The sequence below is a fragment of the Pleuronectes platessa genome, chromosome 5 (assembly GCF_947347685.1).
Source record: "Pleuronectes platessa chromosome 5, fPlePla1.1, whole genome shotgun sequence".
Taxonomy (NCBI): domain Eukaryota; kingdom Metazoa; phylum Chordata; class Actinopteri; order Pleuronectiformes; family Pleuronectidae; genus Pleuronectes; species Pleuronectes platessa.
Window position 1 is genome coordinate 10,204,198 of NC_070630.1, and position 20,831 is coordinate 10,225,028.

Consider the following 20,831-nt stretch of genomic DNA (forward strand, 5'->3'; position numbering starts at 1 on the left):
TGCATGAAATGGTCGGCTGGTCGGATTATTGGGTTTGGGAGACAGATGTGGGGGACAACCACTTCATCTAAATTATACAAACACCCTGAGAGACACTAAATCTGAGTCTATACATGGCTCCAGATCTAAGAGTCTCCATGTCCGGTTGCTGTTGGTGGGATCAGCATGGGATTGGGCTCTATTCCATCCTCAATCCACAACATATGCCCCAAATCTGGGTTTTTCTAAGACATTGTTGATCATTATAGAAAGTACTCGGATTCATAGCAAAAAAAAACAAGTTTATCACAGGTCAGTGTCATGCACAGATAATTATATCCAAGGTTAGTGTGACAGGATGGGTAATGTTCGAGTCTGCCCCAGCCTGGCCCCACATAGAGGACCAAACCAGAGCCAGCGATGTGGAGGGTTGAGAGGGGGAGATCAGAGCGGGGAGTTCATCGATCCACTTCCAGCTCATTAAACCCAAGAGTGGTCTTATTGGGGGAAGCAGCGTCACCCAACAGAGATCAATATCAGATAGAGAGATTTGGCCCTGAGAGGAGGAATGAGATAACACAAGCTATAGCTGCTTTACCAAAATAAGAAACGACGAAAAAGAAAGCTGGAACAGATAAATGAGATAACGGCAGCTGGATGTCACATCGTCCACGATCTTGTGGAGAATCTGTTTCACGGCTTGAATGAGGAGGAAAAGGGGGACTTGTCAAAATACATTTTTGCATTCACCACCCAAAAAAATATGATAAAACCTAGAATAAGGTCAAATCAAGCAATGTAGTACGACAAAAGTGAATTTGTCTGCCTAGTTGTGATGGATTTGGTCTTGGATTGTTCGTTGGACAAAACAAAGACTTCAGGACGGATGTTTACATCTCAGCGAGATCAGAAAGAATGGACAGAGCAGTAAACAAAGAGATTTCTCACAGTAATGAGTCGGGACGGCGAGATGGAGAAGGGGACGATTAACTGAGTGGTTTTGCCTGCATTCGGATTATAGAGCGGCCATCTGCCACTATGGGATTATGATCAGACAAAGACTGTACATATACTGTGCAAAACAGTGCAACCAAACTCTAAACTCAACGGTTAAAATTTCTCCTAAAAACGTATTTAAGTTTTGATACCAGCCATGTTTCAGCTTTTAGAGATTTACAGCGTTGCGGCATCCTGTCTTTGACCGTTCATGCACCACAGATAGAGATTAAGATAAAGATGAAGGTATGAAAGTCATTCCTCCGCCCTTCTCCCTCCCCGCTCTGTCTGGCACGGCTGCATCCGAAACAGCAGATTGACATCTCGACCCTGACCCACACTGCCCACACGCTCTCTCTCTCTCCATCCCTCCCTCCTGGTTCCACAATCCCCTCTCCCCTACTGGCCGTCTCTGCACACACTCAGCCCGACAGCTCCTCCCCCTCTTCGGCCCGAACCAGACGGAGAGAGGCGAGCGGGAGTGTGCTCTGCGTTTCACCGCTCCACCTCCCTCCCCTCTCTGCTTCTCTCTCTCTCTCTCTCCCTCTCGTTCTCACAGCCCTCCTCCAGTCACTGCCCTCCCTCTTTTCAGCTTTGGGGAAGCAGAGATCGAACCCTGCCTTTTCAGACAGACCGCAAAACACAGGCAGGAAAAGATAGATTTTAAAAAGTAGAGAGCAGGTGAAGGAGTGAACTGACTGGAGAGACAAGCAGGAGAATCGATTTGTAGATTGTATCAGGGATCAGGGTGGTAGGATCCCCCCCCTTCCTCGCCTCCTCTCGTCACTGCTGGAATACCAACGCAGGGCTGGGAATCTTCTCTCAGTCCCACTCCTGTTCCCCCCAGCTCAGCCAGCTCAGCTGTAGGATGCTGTGAAGGATGGTCCACCAGGAAAACTGTTCTTACAAGGTACTTCTCAGAGATGAAGGACAAGTTTCATAGTCTAATTGTTTATTAGGCATTTTTTCCTTGCTGTTACTCTGCTGTTTGTGTGAACATCATGTTTGATGTCTTTCGTTCAGTTCACCGTGAGTCCTTGAGCATCAAGTTGAAACTAGGTTGTGTTGCAGAGTCTTGGACTTCTGTCTGTATGTGATTGTGATGTGAATCTGATGTCTTGCCGGTTGCTAAGAGAGCACTTGACTCAAGGGAGTAATGTCCTCCTCCTCCACCTCCTCCTCCTCCTCCTCCTCCTCCTCCACCTTCATCAATCCCTGTCAAGGAGGCATGAGTCGTGTCACCGCTGAACAGTGTGTGTGTACAAATGTATTCCAGGCTGTGCGTATCCTGCTGAGGAGGCATCTTATTTAGTTTAGGTTGCGAGAGAATTTGAATGGCTGCTTGCAGGGCTGTGTATATGTGTGTGTTTACGAGTGTGTCATTCTTGTGGGACATGCGACAGCAGCGTCCCACTTTATCTAACGAGGAATAGGGAGTAATGAGGCAGTCGTGATTAAAAAGAAAGCGAGAGCAACACAGCTGTACATCTGCTCTTCTTATAACCTGCTCCGCAAGGGGAGGAAAGTCTGCAATGCAGTGGAGATGGAGAGGGATGGGGGGGGGAAAGCAGGGGAGGTGGATGAAAGGCAAACTGATATGAGCTGAATATGTCGGGGGAGGCATTGAGGGGGAAGGATGGAGCTTCTTTGATGGAGGGAGGAAGTGATGAACATGGGAGTTCTGGAGAGATGGAATGGCCTTGTGGGCGTACTTAACGTGTCTCATCACCGTGCAGCAGGAAACCTGAGAGTTTTATTTTTACCTTCAACCGTTAAATCTACTTTCGGGATTAAATGGAGTCTGATTGATGTCATATGTGTTTCTGTTTTTTCTTCAGCTGGATTTCAAATTAGTTGACTGACATTCTGGAATTTTAAACATTTACAAACAACGATTTCTTATCAATTCCGTGCACACCCTCGTAATTCTTTAGATCAGGTTTTGAGAAACTATAAATTCCCCTGAGGTCGGCTATGATTTGGAATTTCAGTTGTCGGAAACCCGGAGAAAAAAGTAGAATTTAGCAAAACCTCTGTGCCAATCCTGCAAGTTCCACATATTTGTATTTGCATGTCAGGGTGGTGGATTTGTGCTTATGTGAATGAGGGAGCAGTTGTGTAACAGGATAAGGATTTCCTGCCATGTTCTTGTGGTAGATAAAAATCTAGATGGGGCGACAGCTGAGAAATGGCAGCATGAGGAGGGAGAGGGAAGCCGATAAGCTGAGGAAAGTGACGCCGAAGGGGCAAACTGGAGACGGCTATGAAGCAGAAGCAGGAAAACCAAAGCATGAGGTTGAGAAACAAGGAGAAAGAGAAAAGCGGGCATAGAAGCAGCTGAAATGATACGTGAGAGCGGAAGAATCGGCCTCCGCTTAATAAAGGCGATGAAAACAAAAGTACATTTTCATAAAATTGCTCAATTAAAAAGTATGACATGGCTCTGACACGAGGGATGTACCAGAAATGATAGATGGAGCGAAATACGGAAAAGAAGAGAGAGCGTTGAGCGGAACAGAGGGTTCAGCCTCTGATAACAGCAACTCTCCAGGGGCCCCTCAATTAGACTGGTAACCTGGCAACCGGCAGGCAGACAGCGCCCCTCACACGCAGATAACCCACACACACACACACACACACACACATATACACACACACACGCACACACCCAAGGATGGAAAGAAGCAAAGGGCAATGGGGGAAAGGAGAGAGGAGAGGAAGCGAGTGAGTGAGCGGTTTAATGAGGGGATGAAATGGACCAGGAGTGCACAGATTAAGTGGGAAAACGAGCGAGGTGTAGTCCCTGTGTCTCGGTGTGTCTCCGGAGGACAGTCCATGTCTTGGGGTGTATCTGCGTTTGTTGTTTTCGGCTGCTCTAGTTAAGGTGTGGTCTGTCTGGCCTTGGCTTTTGATGGTTCACAGCAAAGAAGAGGAGAAATGACAGAAGACTGGGGGGGGGGGGAAGCCTCGCTCCCTTGTTCCTCCCATAATGTTTGAGGCAGGCTTTCATCTCATGTAAGAATCCATTGGCCAATTAAATCGCACGCTGACCTGCGGAAAAAAGCTATAATTCAACCAATTGACACACAGTTAACCGAAACCACCTATCGATTTAAACCCCGTCGGTTTTGCAAATTAACCACGAGGCCAAAAAGAGCATCTGAAGTCAACAAGAGTAACCAATCATCTGCTGAGGATGTCTCCTTCGCCGTGATGCTCGCACTTCATTTCATTAAGTGCCTAAGTGAGCTCAAAGCACGCTGTTCCTCCGCGTGTTTACTGGGGGCATCATATGTCATCCTGTTTTCAGATTCTCATGTAAATCTATAAATCCTGCGCTGCCGTATTGCGGTCGGACAAAGAGGATGAAGAAGGGTGATGGGGAGATTTATCAGCTTGGCCCCAGAGCGTCATCTCCGGCCGTACGTAAACTGTCAGCTTGCCGAGGCCGGCGAACGCTGAATGAATTGCAGATCCTGTCACGAACAGAATCTGTGTGGATTAAGTGGGGTCGGAAAAGTGGTCTTAGACTTGCGGACCCAATTATACGGACTGTGTGTTGTGCATATGTGCCTACAAGCATTTTGTTCCACGCTAGACTGGAGAAGGGTGAAGAAGAGCTCCAGTGTCTGTGTAACAGTATATGAGGTGTGGCCTGATGAATAATGAATGAGGAGCAGCAGTACAGTAGATGTGTCTGATGGATCGTGCTAGAATGACTAGCTAATCGATATGGGCTGAATAATAAAACCACAATGTGGGAGCGCAGACAATATGAACGCCTCTAGTTTGCCAGGAAACACCAAACATGCCCCATCTGAGTCTTCTCATTTCACTCTCTGACTAGAATACCAGTCCCCTTAACTTCTAGATCAAACTGTAATGGGTTCTTCCCTGACTCATACCACATCTTTCACGAATTTGTGCTTAAAACCAGCCAACAAACTGGGACTGGGGGGATAATAATCTCCTTTGCGGAGGTAATAAAGCAAATAAGCACTTATTTAGCAAAAAATGTGTATCCTTGAACCAGTTACTCTGTAATTAACAAACAGAGACCACACGAGAGAGGACATTATGTTAAAAAAAAAACTTTCTCCAACGAACATCAAGGCAAATGGGATCTTTTTGCTTTAGATAGATTTTAGGTCATATTTTGGCCGGCTGTGTAAATCTATGTAGGGAGGAACATTGGTGGGACTTAGTACCCGCCCAATTAAAACGAGTCAGAACTGCAGTTTCCACTTTAAACGCGGTTTCTAAAGTTATATGACCGTAACTGGTTTGTGTACCGCCCCAGCAATCCTCTGTTTCTCATTTTACACAAGCGTATACACTTCTTTTTTTTTATTCGATACAACTTGTCAGAGACCTCAGCTCCCCGTCCAGCGCTGGCCTGTGTGTGGGGCGGTGGACTTCCCGATGGGACGCCCTGTGCTCCTCTCACAGACCAATTTGTTTGGAACACAGAGCCATCGCCATGGAGAAATTCTCACCACGTTGCTATGGCAGCAGCCCCCTTGTCTTTTCCCCCTCTTTCCAAAAAAGGATTCAACATTCCCTTCATCTGCGTCAGTAAACGTGCTGTGGTTGTACAGCATCACACGAGCACACACACGCACATTTAAGTATAATGTGATTGTTTGCAGAGATTGAATGTACAAACAAACGTGGAGTGGGTGTCATAAAAAAGAGCGAGTGCATCGTGAGTGTAGGTTTGTCGTATCAATATGCTCATGCGCAAACACACACACAGACACACAGACACACACAGACACACACAGCGCCATTGGCCTTGGATCCGAGGCTTACAGGAGGTGCCAGGAACCTTCTCTCCCACAGTCACCCTCTGTTCACTTGGAACAATAAGCCATTCTGTGTGTGTGTGTGTGTGTGTGTCTCTCTCACACACTCGCTCACTCACTCAGCTGACCGGACAGTCAAGCCACCACACCGACCTGTGTGTGTGTCTATGTGTATACCCGTTTGTGTTACCTCTCTAGGACCTTTCCCAGAATAACACGTAACTTGTCGGGACCAGTGACCTCATGGGGGACCACAGCCTGGTCCTAATGAAGCGAATCATCCATCAATCATTGTAATTACCAGATTAAGGTTAAAAGAAGAGAAGAGAAGATTGTAATTATGGTTAAATGAAGGTTCGGGTTAGGTATGAATTGGTTAGGATCCAAGTAAAATTAGGTCCACAAGGAATGGAGGTCAATACAAAGTCCTAATATGGGTAGCTGCTTAAACTTGTGTTTGTGTGTGTTTGTGTGTGTTTGTAGATTCCCTCTGCATCTGCAGCACAGGTAAATCCCATTTGAAACAGTGGTGACTTCACCTTCACTATGAAGTCAGACTTAGTAATGAAGCAGAGATCCAGAGGGGCCTACTCTAACCCCCCCTCGCTTAGCACGAAAAGGGCTGCACATACTCACGACTATCTCTGTGCATGCGTTTGTGTGTGTGTGTGTGTGTGTGTGTGTGTGTGTGTGTGTGTGTGTGTGTGTATGTGTGTGTGTGTGTGTGTGTGTGTGTGTCTGTGTGTGTGTGTGTGTGTGGTGTCTGTATGGTCCAGGGCAGCAGTCCATGTGTGGGTGTATTTAGGAGGCAGCCAGACAATTCGCTTTACTCTACCCATAATCCTTAGGGATCAACACCGACTCAAACCCACTTCCTATTTCTTTATTTATTCTATTCATCAATGCATGTGTGTTAGTTTGTGTGTGTGTGTGCGTTGGCGTGCACATGTGTTGAATTGCTCTTTGATGTTATCATGCAAATGCATTATTCCCCAACTATCTTCATCTGTGAAGTTATTCTCGTCTCTGTCTCTCTCTCTCAGCAGAGTTAAACAGATGAATGTGACTCGTGTTTATCAGAATCACTTGGTATTCTCTTCCCTTCTCATCTTTCTTCTCTCGTCTCTGTTGAATCCTTTTGTCCTTGGCCATTTAATTTTTTTAATCCCATATCCCTGTCTTCCATTTAGATCCCCGACTGTTTAGAAAGATTAATCTTGTGAAACCCTCCCAATGCAGAGAGATGCTTCAGAAACAAAGGAAAAAATAGTGCTTCAAATTTTAACCAGATTTCCAACAGAATGAGGTCAGGTTTAAACTCTTGTGTGTTTCATTACGACATTTTTCCTAAACTGTGTGTGCATTGGGTTATAGCTTTTAACAAGGGATAACCTGGGAAATTATAAAATGATAGTAATAACAACATTTGAAGGACAATTGTAGGCTAGGTAAAAGGAAAATTAACAATCAAATGATAATAATAATTAATAAGGAATAAAATTTGAGATAAATCTCTCTACTAACAAGGTAACTGTGTAATGTTTGAAATCAATATCACTGTTATACCTCAGTTTCAGCACCAATTCCTTATTTTTATGATTAAAAAAAAACATTACTTTCCATGATCCATTTTTCTATCTTTTATTTGTGTTAGAATGTACAAATGAAAATTGGATAATTTGTTAATAATAATTTCTCCTCTGTCTTTTAAATAAACTAGCCTCCAACTGCTATACAGATCCAATTATGTTGTTCAAGGGAGTCTTAATAAGCGTTTTCCATCTCTTCAGGGAATAAGTGAAAAGTGATGATAAATAAAATGGTAGTTTAGGATGGCGCCGTAAATTAAAGTGAAGACTGTTGAGTGATAATAAATCTAATTTAATTTTGTCCTCACTTTCAGACGTTTGGGGTCGACCTCTGTCCATCTTTGGTTTTAGAGGGATTTATCTCACAGGAAGGCTTTTATTGCACTTAACTTAATGAGATGCTAACCTTTCTCTGCTCAGTGTGTGTGTGTGTGTGTGTGTGTCTGTGTGTGTGTACATAGAGCAGAATAGAGAAACATGAGCTCTAAACCCAGTAGACTCTATCACGCTGAGCTGACATAAAACAAGTGAAAACAAATGAGGTAAATAACATAAATAAAATATCTGGGTTTGTAAATATTTTTGATTTGTATGAGCTTACAATGCTGCTGAAATTATTATTTTTTATTCTTTTATTTCTTTAATACATGAATTTACTTGTCTCAGTTTTATATACTGTCACAAATGTTAACAATCCTTAGTTAAGTAATTAATGAAGAAAGTTATGAACAGAAACATCAAATAATAAGAAATAATCATCAGTTGCAAATTTCAATTCCATTTAATGCTTTGTTTTGCCTCAAATGAATTATGTGTTTATTTCCACGTCAACATGCTGATGGTCTTCTAATTCCTTGTAGTGCCTCATTTTTAGCGTGTGTGTGTGTGTGTGTGTGTGTGTGTGTGTGTGTGTGTGTGTGTGTGTGTGTGTGTGTGTGTGTGTTAGTGTGAAGTAATGTTCCCCTGCAGTGTCTATTCTGCTGCCATATGTGGATATAATTTTCTGTCTGGGCGGTTATGACAAATACATGAGTCATGGGTCGATAGCGTCTCCCAAAGATGAGATCAGTGCGCACCACGCATGAAGAGATTGAGAATGTAAGTCACCGTTTCATGGCACAGGAAGTATCTGTGTAGGTGATATGGTGTGTGTGTGTCTGTGTGTCTGTGTGTGTCTGTGTGAGCATGTGTGTGCCAGACTAATGGCCCATTGTGCTCTGTCAGAGTTTATTCAGCTGGCCGGGGCTGATGGCTTTGGAGTCCAGACAGACACACTATTTTTACCTTAGCAGGAAGGGAGCAAAGCACCTCCTCTGTTACATTAACACCAAATATAATTTCCCCCTCTTAAAAAATATTTTATGATAATCTCTCTTTCACAAACACACACAAAACCATTCTGGATAAAAGGGTTTGGAAGCAAGAGAATGAATGGGACAGTAAGAATCCAAGAGGGTGGAGACACCAGGAGTCAGGAAAACACACACATGGGATCACACAGCATTAACACACACACACACATGGGCTCACACAGTATTAACACACACTCACACACAGTATTGCTATCCCATTGCTGAGGTGTGTGTTTCCAAACTGGCGGTAAGCAGCTGCTGTCCTCACGTCAGGGCGTTAAACCAGAGAAAAAACCCACCAGGGTGAGTTTCTCCTCTCCCTCCTCCCTTCACGCTGCTCTCCCCGGCTGTGAGAGGCCGCCCTGTCCAGAGGGTGGAAGGTAGGGAGGGCCTAGAGAGCACTTACCTCTGACCATTGTGCTTTCACCAGTCCTGTGGGAGAGGCAGCGGTCCTACCGAGGCGTAGTAGTCAGAAAGTGCAGGGAAGTTAAAGAGAAATGGTGTCACAGCATGTTAGAGGGAGATAAGGCAGGAGAGGAGAAGATTTTTGACTGGGAGGATGATTTGCACTGACTGGTCCCAACCTCAAGAGTCGGTGTGGACCCAGCCACTGACTGGGGAGTAGAACAGGAAAGGACAGGATGACAGAGAGGGAGGGAGCAATGAGGGAGGCGCTGGATAATGTGGATGGATGTGGTGGAGTGGATGATGTCATCAGGCAAGCGTCCAGTCTCTACCTCAGCGATGACTACAAAGAGGTAAAGGGCCATGTCGTGTTTTTGTGTCGTGAGTCCATGATCCAGTTCTCATTTATGAATTACTTGAAACCAAAGCCTGCTGGGGTCTGACTCTATCCAAGCAAAAATCTAATTAAACTACCAGCTCCAAAAATGTGTTATGTGTTGGACTATTTCTTGGCCGGAAGCCGAGGCTAGCTCCAGCACATCTCAGTAGCACGGTAACCTGCAAAGGTTCTACCAGCACGTTACCAGCCTGAACCCTGCAACATGTTAGTTTTTACTTTCCCAGTCTAAATATAAACACTCATTTATCCTGCCTTTACGTATGATGCAGTCATCCATGCATCTTGGTTGTTAAGCAATGCATCCACTAGAGGGCAGCGCAGAGTCGAGAGTTTCTAACAAGAACACTTTTCGTGGCGTGGAGGAGGTTGTAATAATGTTAAGAAAGAAGCAAAAGCGTCTGTTTGTCCCGGAGCTCTGGTGAAGTAACATCAAAAGGCGCCTGTCATTTCTCACCAACTCTCAAGGTCTCTCCTCAAAACCTTGGCCCACTTTTTGAAATGTCCTACTCGTGTCCTGGGGTCATCTAGCTGGAACTCTTGGCTACACTTGTTTGTTAAATTTTGGACTGGCAGACTGGCTGTTACCCTGTGTTCCTCCTCTTTATGCTAAGCTAAGCTAAACTAGCCTGCTGCTGGTTCCAAACCCATCTAAAACAGACAGCTGAAGAAACAACGTTCTCATGTAATTCTCTGCAAGAAATCCCAAAAGGGTGTTTCTAGACTAAGGCTGATGTTATGCGTGATGTGTGTGGATATTACAGTGCTCAGATATTTGGGGCAAAGCTATGACCTCATGGTGTGAGTAACCAGGCTTTTCTTCTCAAATCTGCTACATTCTGCTCGGAGAAAAAGCAGATTCCCACAAATTCCTAGTCTGGCCTTGTTGTGGAGAGAAGCTCAAATGTCACTTGGTGACCCATTGTCCTGTCTAAACCCACTTCATGCTCCCCATCTCTCCTCCCTCCCTTTGTCATCCTCCCCAGGTTTCTTTTTTCTTTCCCTTTATCCCACTGCAACCCTCCCCCTATTCTTTCCAACCACCACATACACACACACACACATAGACACACACACAAACACTCATGCACAGCTCTCTACCCACATGCTGAGTCGTTCTCTTGCAATCTGAGTGACAGGAGCAGCCTGGCACTGACCTACGGCTGAACTGCATGAGGGGTCAGAGGTCAGGTCGTTTATCTGGGATGGAATGTGTGCGCTGCCCAGACAGACAGGTCTCAGATAGCAGAAGAGGAGACATCCGTCTCACACATTCACATGGACGGTTTTAGCCTTCGATGACAAGATACAGACTTTAAAGAATTATTGGTAATAGTTGACCTTTTTTGGAAATACAAGATTCAGATCAGAGGATTAATTACTTGACTGAAGTATTATGGTGCTTTTAGTACATTTAGTCTTATTGACCACTCAAAGTGCTTCACAAATCACATTCACTCATTCACACACATATTCACTGCTCTTTCTATCACACATGTTCCCGCATGCTCAGATTTAGACAGACTTTGCACCCGTCTGTAACTTAAAATATAGTCTTTAGTCAGCATATGTGCCATTTGAAGGATCAGTCAATAATTTTAGATGTGTTCTTGCTGAAAGGAAAAAACCTGAAGTGGTATCTTATTTGTTGGACTATTTTATGACTGTGCAGATCATTGACAAACTGCCAGCACAGCCCTTACCGGCAGTTTAGGGTTCAGTGTCTTGCCTAACTTCAGCATGCAGACTGGATGAGCCGGGATCGAACCACTATCCTTCTAATTGGTGGACGACACGCTCTATCTCCTGAGCCACAGCCGCCTAAAAAGAGGAGTGACACCCATGTCTGATCCAAGTCAGAGTGGAAACAGGGGTAAACCACTTTCCTGGCTCTGTTGAGGGAAAACAAAATCCAACCTTTAGTTTCCTTCCTGGAGTTGTATCCTCACAGCTTATCAAACCTCAGTTTTTGTACTTTTAAACAAAAATCCTCCTAAATGTTGATTTATTCCTGCAAACAGAACATATGGTGACTGAAGACGTGTACATGTGCAGATTGGTTCAATGTAAGAACTGGAGAACATCTGTTTGAGCTGTGAGGTTATACAGCGCAGTCACAACACTCTCAGAGAAGACACGGTGACCTTGTATCTGTTTGCAGAGCTGTGAGCGCAGCAGCAGCTCCCTGTCAGGCCTTGGAAATATATCAGAGGTGAAGCTGTTACTGTTTGGTTTCTCAACGCCGCACACAGCAACACACAGACCCACACACAGCACAACCATTCCTCTATGAATAGCTTCAGTTTATTCTATAAAACATTTGGTCTTATACAGGTGCGCTGTGTGTGTGTGTGTGTGTGTGTGTGTGTGTGTGTGTGTGTGTGTGTGTGTGTGTGTGTGTGTGTGTGTGTGTGTGTGTGTGTGTGTGTGTGTGTGTGTGTGTGTGTGTGTGTGTGTGTGTGTGTGTGTGTGTGTGTGTGTGTGTGTGTGTGTGAACAGTGGGTTCTTGTCTCCAGCCAGGGAGTGAGGTCTTGGTTGGTGAAAAGCCTCCATTGTACAGAACAGTGGGGAGAGCGTGTGGTGAAAAATGGAGGGAAAAATAAATATTACTAAATTTAGGGAGTAATAAATAAAGGGTCTCACTTTATAGAAACAGTAAGTACAATAAAAAAAGAGAGACTGAAATCAGCAGCTGCTTTCAGACATGCACTGAGCTTCGGGCATTTTCCTGGCATTTTACAAAAAGGATGTGAGAACATTAATGTCCGTGTCAGTTGCTCGGGATATTTCCTGAAACTTTACGTGCCAGCCCCGTAGTAAAAACCCATAATTTAATTCAACTCATTCCTCTAATATAGATTTTCCAGGAAGATTTGAGGGCTCAGAACAAGCGCCCTGCCGTCCACTGCCGAGGCTGAGGAAATTGCCTGTTGAATTTAAAGAAAAACACAAATTAGCCCAATTGTTTTCGCCCCCAATCTAATTTGGGCAGCGATGGCTCTCATGCTCAAGGCCAGGAAATGAATGGGGTGGTTAGGGAGTCTCTCTCTCTCTCTCTCTCTCTCTCTCTCTCTCTCTCTCTCTCTCTCTCTCTCTCTCTCTCTCTCTCTCTCTCCTTATTGGCCTCACTTGTTATCTTGCTCTCTATTCTCCCTTTGGAGCCAGCAATATTTTTCCATCTCATCGTCATCATCATGTGGAAACCAGCATTCAGAAGATCTCAAGTATTATATACGAAGCTCATTCAGTAACATTATTCAGTAATACACACAAAAGGTTCCAATAATGAACATTTGAGTGCACGAGCCAATCAAAACAGCAGAAAGTTTGTGTTTTCAGCCAATGGCATGCAAGGGGTTTCATCTAATTCACCTAAAACCGAAACTGCAAGGTTTTCATTTCCCTCTGCAAGAAAGAAAAATACTATAATTCCCTCTTTATTGAGGAAGTACATATTGAGATGAATGTAATAGAACATACATCTTAAAAGATAATGAGATCAGAGAGAGGATGAGCTACCAGTAATGGATTTGTTGAAATGTAAAGAGAGGCAGGGACGTGTGTTTACTCCTCATCTCACACCTCAACCCTTCAGTGGTTTTTTCCTCACGTTCGTAAATAGTTTATGGGGCCACTGTGATGACTTTTTCACCTCAAACAACCCACCCACCAACCCACACCCACACACACACAGACACACACAGACACACATACATGTCGTTTAACAGATGATGAGTCATTCAAAGTTGTGTTGTCAGGCGGGTGTGAGAATCGGGAAGCGAGAGTCCTTTATGCTGATCCAGCTGCAGACCAGTCACTTGTGGGGAGTTTTTTCTCTCTTCAGAATGTAACGTTTGACCCTTGATCCCATCCGTGATGCTGCATCTTGACTAGTTTGCAACTGAGAAAAACTTTCTGACATTCTTTTGGACTGAATAATTAAATCATAAAAAATAATCAGCAGATGAATCAATAGTGAAAATACTTGTTATTTGCAGCTCAAAGCGCAATCAAACAAATACCCCTCTTACTAATAAAAAAAACACTTGACTTTCACACAACTCACGTCAAACAATTTGTTTTGTTTTGTGCAAAACTGTGTGTATTTTAAATAAGCAACAAATAGTTTGTCCTTTACGGCTGATGAGCGAACCGGTGGCCATGTGGGAATGTATTTGATTGGCCTTGTGTAACTGAGAACATCAGCAAAACAGCAGTTTTTACAACATTGTAAACATTAGAAGAAACAGTTTGTAACATAATGGATAAAGTTTATCAATGTTTAAAGTATTTTGTACCTAAGAAAGATGTCTGATAGAGATGAAGAGATAAGCAATGACACATGAATTGAGGAGTTATTGTCAGTAATGGTGGAGTATGTGAGTAGATGTCTTGTATATCCATCAGTTTTGTTGTTATCATAGTCCATGATATGATCAGTATAAGGATTTACACTTATGCTGGTGCAGTTCCGTTACTTTGTGTTCTGCAACACAACTTCCTGTGGCACACTTCCTTCCCCCCCGCTCCGCAGCACAGCCCTCCTGTTCTGTTGATTTTAAACCTTCACCACGCGGAGGGAGAAAACGGTTAACAGAGCTCAGTGAACCTGCGGCTTCTGCTTTCATCTCGGGTGCAGTAGCTTGACTGACAGTGTGTCAGCTGTATTGTAGTCGGTGATGTATGTGAACATGAATGTGCTTGACCTGCAATGCACCGCACAGGCTGCTGCTGCACCTTTGAAGCTCTCAAGTGTGTTCATCTTGACTCCCCGGGCTATCTTTCAACACACACACACACACACACTTGCTTAAGGGAGCAGTGCCAGGCCCACTCCTCTACATGCCTGTGTGTGTGTGTGTGTGTGTGTGTGTGTGTGTGTGTGTGTGTGTGTGTGTGTGTGTGTGTGTGTGTGTGTGTGTGTGTGTGTGTGTGTGTGTGTGTGTGTGTGTGTGTGTGTGTGTGTGTGTGTGTGTGTGTGTGTGTGTGTGTGTGTGTGTGTGTGTGTGTCTGTGTGTGTGTGTGTGTGTGCTGGCAGTGCCAAGTGCGTCTTGCAGGCTCTTGTGTGGAGTGGGATTATGTTAATGTGTCCTTGGTGTAGGCACTCTCACCAACGCCTGCACACAATTGTCAAGAGAGACAGACAGAAAGAGAGGAAAAGAAGGAGAGAAGAGAGGGTTGAGAAAACGAGTGGGAGAGAGGTGAGGGTGCGATGAGCAGTTTGGAGAGAGGAGAAGAGAATGAACAACAGAGATGGCTCGATGGCGGAGGCCTGAGGAGGAAGGAGAGGGACATGAATGGAGTTAGGGACAGTGAGGAAAAGAGAGTGAGAGAAACAACTGGTGAGGCTGGAGAAAGCATAGATGTGATGGATGAGAAAGGTGGAGGATTACGTGGAGGAATAAGGGGATTAATGAGAAATATACAAATATATAGAAAGGAGGATTTCAGGCTGGCTCTCCTCATTTCTTCCTCACCTTTTTTCTGCTCTCTTCTTCTTCCTTTGGGCATTTTTCTATTATTTCATACAGATCAGAAAAGGGACACATGGAGGTGGGGAGAGGGAAATGAGGCCTCTGGCTGGATGTGAAGCAGGAGTTGATGGTACATGGTGTATGTCTCAACCTTTTGCTTTTAGATACAACTTTTAATATTTGTAATAGGATAATGATGGAGGTCACAAATCTGTTGAGCAAGTAAAACAAATAAAAGAAGCACAGAAAATCGTCGAAACCACTGGAAAGGTTGGAAGGGGACATTGGGCAAGAGGCGTGGGTTCACCCCGGATGGATCTCCAGTGTGTCCCAGGGCCAACACACAGAGACACACAAACACAAGTGGTCATCACTGTGTGAACGTTAATACATCCAGGATGATACCAGGTCTGAACAGGGCCTTGGAGTCTCTCATCAAACTGAACCCTGCATGTCTATGGACTGTGGGAGGAAGCTGGAGTACCTGGGGGGGGAAAACAGGCAGGACCGGGGGAGAACACACTGAGGCCAAAACACAGGATTTGAACCTCTGCAAAAATCATTTCATCCACTCCGTCCTCTCACAAAACATTTTGATACGAGGAATCTTTTTTTTTTTATCCGGCTTGTCGCTCAATATTATCAGAAATGTCCAATAACCGAGCAGGCAAGGAAACCTTCATCCAAGGTAATTATCCTCAAATTGAATGTTGTCAATGCACAATGTATTTGGCCAATCAATACAATCAATACAAAACAGTTTTTCTGTTGTCTGACACCACGACACCTCACGAGTTATACCATGGGTCTCATATGACATCAACGTGGCATCGTTATCTATTCTATTGCTTCCACTTTCACTTTCACAAATCCTTATAGTATCTCTCACCATGTTAAACATCCTTTTCCTTGCATTTCCGGTCTCCCTGTCTTTATCGATTTCATATGACGTAAAGAAGGGAAGTAGCTCTGCAGTTTTATGCTGGTTGTGCAAAAGCTTTTTCACACAGAAGGTTTTGAAAGACCAAATGACAAAAGATTAAAAAGCTCCAATGCTCGTGTGCAACAGGAGCACGTGTGAAAAGTGTGTCGGATGATTTAACACTTCCCATGTGATCAGGTACAGTCTCAGTTGTTTGCGCCTCAGTTGGACGTGTTTACCTGCTCTCAGCAGGTGCTAGTGTGTGTGTGTGTGTGTTTGGGTGTGAGTGTGTGTGTGTGAAGTGCTGCCAAACATGAGGCTGCGCTGAGTTATTAATTCAGGATTGGGAGGAAGCCAAGTGAGAGTCCCTCTGGAATCGTTTTATTTTGGGCATTTGTGCATATTTAAGTGTTGCTAGTATTGCTGCTTTTCCTCTGGAGCTCACCACATGTCAACTTGTCCTGTATGAGAGGACCTACTTTGTGTGGGAGAACAGCAGCACCTGCTGGTAGATTTCGGTACTGTCAATTTTAACGATCCCTGCTTAGATGTCTCACTTGTTTTATTTGCATCACTTCATATCAGAGCTTGTTAAAATAACGCAGAACATCTTCGTGCAAATTAAGAGGAGCTTGCTGCTATTAATATAATTGCACTTGTGATCTGGACCGAGAGAAAGTGCTCGGGGGAGCAGCGTTTCTATTTGTGCACACAGCGAGTCATGTGGGAGAGATGGTGCCAGGGTGATCCAACACGCCAGCGGCTAAATATAAGCACCTGGTTTCCAGGTGCCATGACAACAAGCATCAACTCGCTTCAGTTGTCTTTGAAGAAGACGTTTAATCCCCGCTTCCCTGACCTCTGACCTCGTGGAGAACCTCAACGTTAATCATCGAAATGAGCGTTTAGAAAGCATTGAGTTAATCTGGTTGATCTTCTGTTTCAGGCCCAGAAGAATGAGAGGGAGTCCATCAGGCAGAAGTTGGCCCTGGGCAGTTTCTTTGACGATGGGCCCGGCATCTACACCAGCTGCAGCAAGAGCGGAAAGCCCAGCCTGTCCTCACGGTACGACCTCTGACCTCCGCCATATTACATCTTTTATTACACAGCACTGGTAGCTGGAAACTACGTTTAAAACGAGCACAAGCATAGCAAGATTTTTTGCTTTGCTTGTGCTTGTTTTGCTTCCCCATAAGTCGCGACAGACGGATCCTGACAGAGCCGTCGTTAAATGTCAACAGAACTTGAATTTCCTCTATACGGATAAAAATAAAAGCGATTTACTGTTACCATTCAAGAAAGAAAGTGAGGAAGAGTGACAGGAAGCAGAGAGGATTTGTGCCATGTGATCAACCCTTGTGACTTCCCACATTTGGACATAATGCTTCTGCCTCCTACACTGCTCCTTACTGGAACCAGACATCCTGTAAACGCTGTGTGTCCAGGAAGGTCATCACAGCCAGATGATACTGTATGATAAATACTAGTACGTCTGCTCTGGATTTATATTGTGTTTTATATCATGTAGAACAAAAAGTCAGTGGAAACTTGAGTGGCTTGATCCGTTTCATTCAAGCTACGGGGAACAGTTTCGATGCTGAAAAACTAAATCGAACGCTCAGGTCCTATTTAAATTGGGAGTGATTGGATCTATATGGTGTAAACAATCAGCCCTGTTTGTAATTACTGCATCGAATAAGCAGATTATTGATCCTCAGTGGGCTGGAGCTACACCAAGTGATGCTCTGCTCGGCTCCCCCGTGTCACAAATACACCCCCCCCACCGCTCACTTTCATCAAGATTGGACCAGGATGGAGGCATCCTGGATTGATCCATATTGGAAAACAAGAGGGGGAGATGATTAAAAACACGACCCCTTGCTTATTCTATGTTCAGCTGGTGCTGCTCTGTAGATGAGCAGCTCCTGTCTTGTATTGCATCTCCTTTTTGGTGCTTATTCCTCTTTTTAACTCACTTTGGAACAGATTCATTCATGGGACTCTAAATCCTCCATTGAGACAAAGCACTCTGTTGAACTCACCTTAAGTGCTTTGTATCAGCTGCAGTGCTGTTGACGTTGCTGTCTGTTCTGGCCCCGGTCCGAGGCAGTTACCGTAGAAGCAGCCAACACTGAAACGACTCGACTCTTATGCTAACATTACCTCTTGTCCCTCCGTGTCCACCCGTCTCTCTCCGTCTCTCCCCGCAGGCTGCAGAGCGGGATGAACCTACAGATTTGTTTTGTCAATGACAGCGGCAGCGACAAGGACAGCGATGCAGATGACAGCAAGACGGAGACCAGCCTGGACACGCCTCTGTCCCCCATGGTATGCACCAATGCCCCCCCCCACCCCCCTCCCAAGCCCCTGTGTGCACTGTTATTGGAGTATCTCTCCACTATTCAATACTTGTAGAAATTTGACTTATATCTTAAAACTGCTTTGTAAAAAAAAACTATCTTCTATGAAATGTACTTGACGCCGCACAGAGCGGGACTGGAGAACGAAAGCAGTGAAACGGGGGAGGGGGGAGATATCTCCGGATCAGAGCGATAGCTGGAGCTTCTCGCTGCTTTGTGAGAGTCTTTTCTCAAGTTTTCTGGCCTGTTAGCCGATTCACGGGCAGCAAATGAGAGCTGAATTGGAATACGCTCACCCGAGGCTACGGATGACTGAACACATTAACCTCCTGTCAGCCCGAGACAAATTTAACAGAAAGAGAGGGGAGGGGGGAAAAAAGAGAATTATCATCTCTTCACATGTTCATCTTCGCTCTGCTCTCGTCCCAGCTGATGTACAGTAACGTTCCCGTCAGTGTGTGAAATCTACATATGAAAAAAAAAAGGCCAACAATACATAAACATGAATCCTCTGACCTGGTGTTCTCTTTTCCTCTCGCCTCTTCCTTTTTGCTTTCCTTTTTCTTCTCCCTCATTTCTTATTGCCTTCGCTCTCTTCTTCGTGTTTTATTCTACCTCGGCCATTTCTCCTCCTGCAGTCCAAGCAGAGTTCCTCCTACTCAGACAGGGACACCACAGAGGACGACTCGGAGTCCCTGGAGGACATGGACTTCGTGAGTCGACAGAAGAAGCTGCAGGACGAGGCGAAGATGGCCCTGGCGATGGCCAAGCCCATGGCCAAGATGCAGGTGGAGGTGGAGAAACAGAATCGTAAAAAGTCCCCAGTGGCCGACCTGGTAAGTACCAGAAACCCAATGTTGCACTTTGATTGTTTCCTCGCTACCATGTAGTTCAAAGGCAGTTCAAATAGTAACGTGAGGAAAGGGGATCACATGAGGAGGAACTATCACCAGACTCAGGAGGCTGTAGCTCAGTTGTCTTTCTGCTGCCGATCCAGCACCAAACAACAGACCAACAAAGTTATTGACCGGCTGATGAAGAAAGTGGGAACATCTGGCAGCTAAAAAGCCAGATGTTTTCCTCCAAGTTTATGGAGAAGAGTGGGATTACTGGGAATTAAATTCATCTGTGGTTGCCAGAACCACAACTGTATATGTGTAAAGCACCTGCTCTCTAGTTGTGAACAAGTTAACCATAGTAATCCAAAGGTGACAATATGTAAGTGTTACATCTACAGCTTGTTTCCTCTGCCCCCGTGTGGCTGGAGAAAATCGCCTCTTGCAGGTTTAAAACAAGTTTTAAGGTCATCATTAATATCTGTATAAGGTGTCACCTGATTGGTCAGTTTAAAGGTTTTAGAGTCGTATGACACCAACCAATGCTCTCCAACACTTTTTTGTGTTACAGCATTGTTAAAATAGAAGGTGCATAGTAATATTTGCTAATAGCAAACGCTCCCTTCCTCTTTTTACTTATTGTTTTTATATCAGCTTTTAGGGCTTCTCTTTTTTTAATGCTTTGATTAAACATTAAGCTGCTTATGAGCATATGAACTAATTTAGAAACTCTAGGCATCACAACAAAGAAAATATGATGTAAAGAAATTACATCTGTATAAATACATGGTGATAAATGTAACAATAAATTCTCAAGATAAAACTTCACAAATAATAAAAAGTATAAAAATATGTATATATATATATATATATGTATATGCAATCCGCTGCTCAGTACTGCTTCAGCTAAAGCGTAAAAAAGCAATTAAGCCTCTTTTAGTTGTAGTAACTCCACACCCACTTATACACTAACGAGAGGTTTTTAATTAGCCCCTGAGATTATAACTGAAATAATTATGAAATTCTTTATACCAGTGGTAAGGCGGCACAATACATTGATTATTCATCACACGTCACATGTAATGGAAACTAATATAAAAGTCCTGTTTTTATCATAAAGATGAGTAAGATAGCTCTTGGAGCAGAAAACCACCAGATATGACGAGTAACAATACATATTTAGTTTGGGAATTTACTTGTTTGTAGTTTCTAGAACATGTGTCATTATGTGAAATATATTTTTTATGTTCACCATGTGGTGCATTAGTCAAAGTGCATGAGAACACAGGCGAGTCGTGTGCTGGTAACACAGGAGCACTGAGGAGTTTAGCAGGTCATATATATGATGCGATGATGTCGCAGGAAGCTTCTCCTCACACCCTGCGTCTGTCCTGCCCCCATTTAGAGGAAGGAAGATGATGACGACCCCACTCATCATTATTTCATCAATTCCTATCTGCCTGGCTGCCTCTTCAGGAGCTCACACACACACACACTCACACACACACATGCATCAGCGCAGCGACACTTTCAGACTTACACGCACCCTATTTCCTCCCGGACCTGCACGAAGAGGCGCTTTACTTATTCAGAGGAGAGAAGGGCAGCTCGGCCGGGTCCATCTATAATTCATACGCCGGAAAGCATTTCCCTTTGTGTTCAGCGATGTAGCAATGCTCAGCAGGCAGAAGATATTACTGTCACATCCGGGTTAAA

General features: G+C 44.3%; 1 protein-coding gene across 6 annotated transcripts in view; it reads left to right on the forward strand.

Annotated features, from left to right (window-relative positions):
- schip1 (schwannomin interacting protein 1) overlaps nt 1–20,831 on the forward strand; it is a 210,585-nt gene that overhangs the window by 184,416 nt on the left and 5,338 nt on the right. For 4 of the 6 annotated variants that reach the window (XM_053422868.1, XM_053422870.1, XM_053422869.1 and 1 more), the window contains 3 exons: nt 16,866–16,984; nt 18,130–18,247; nt 18,918–19,115. In XM_053422868.1, the coding sequence (XP_053278843.1) occupies nt 16,866–16,984; nt 18,130–18,247; nt 18,918–19,115 (435 nt within the window). Of the gene's footprint in view, nt 1–1,498; nt 1,886–9,159; nt 9,480–16,865; nt 16,985–18,129; nt 18,248–18,917; nt 19,116–20,831 lie in introns of those variants that run through there. The other 2 variants (XM_053422873.1, XM_053422871.1) reach the window with 2 other exon arrangements.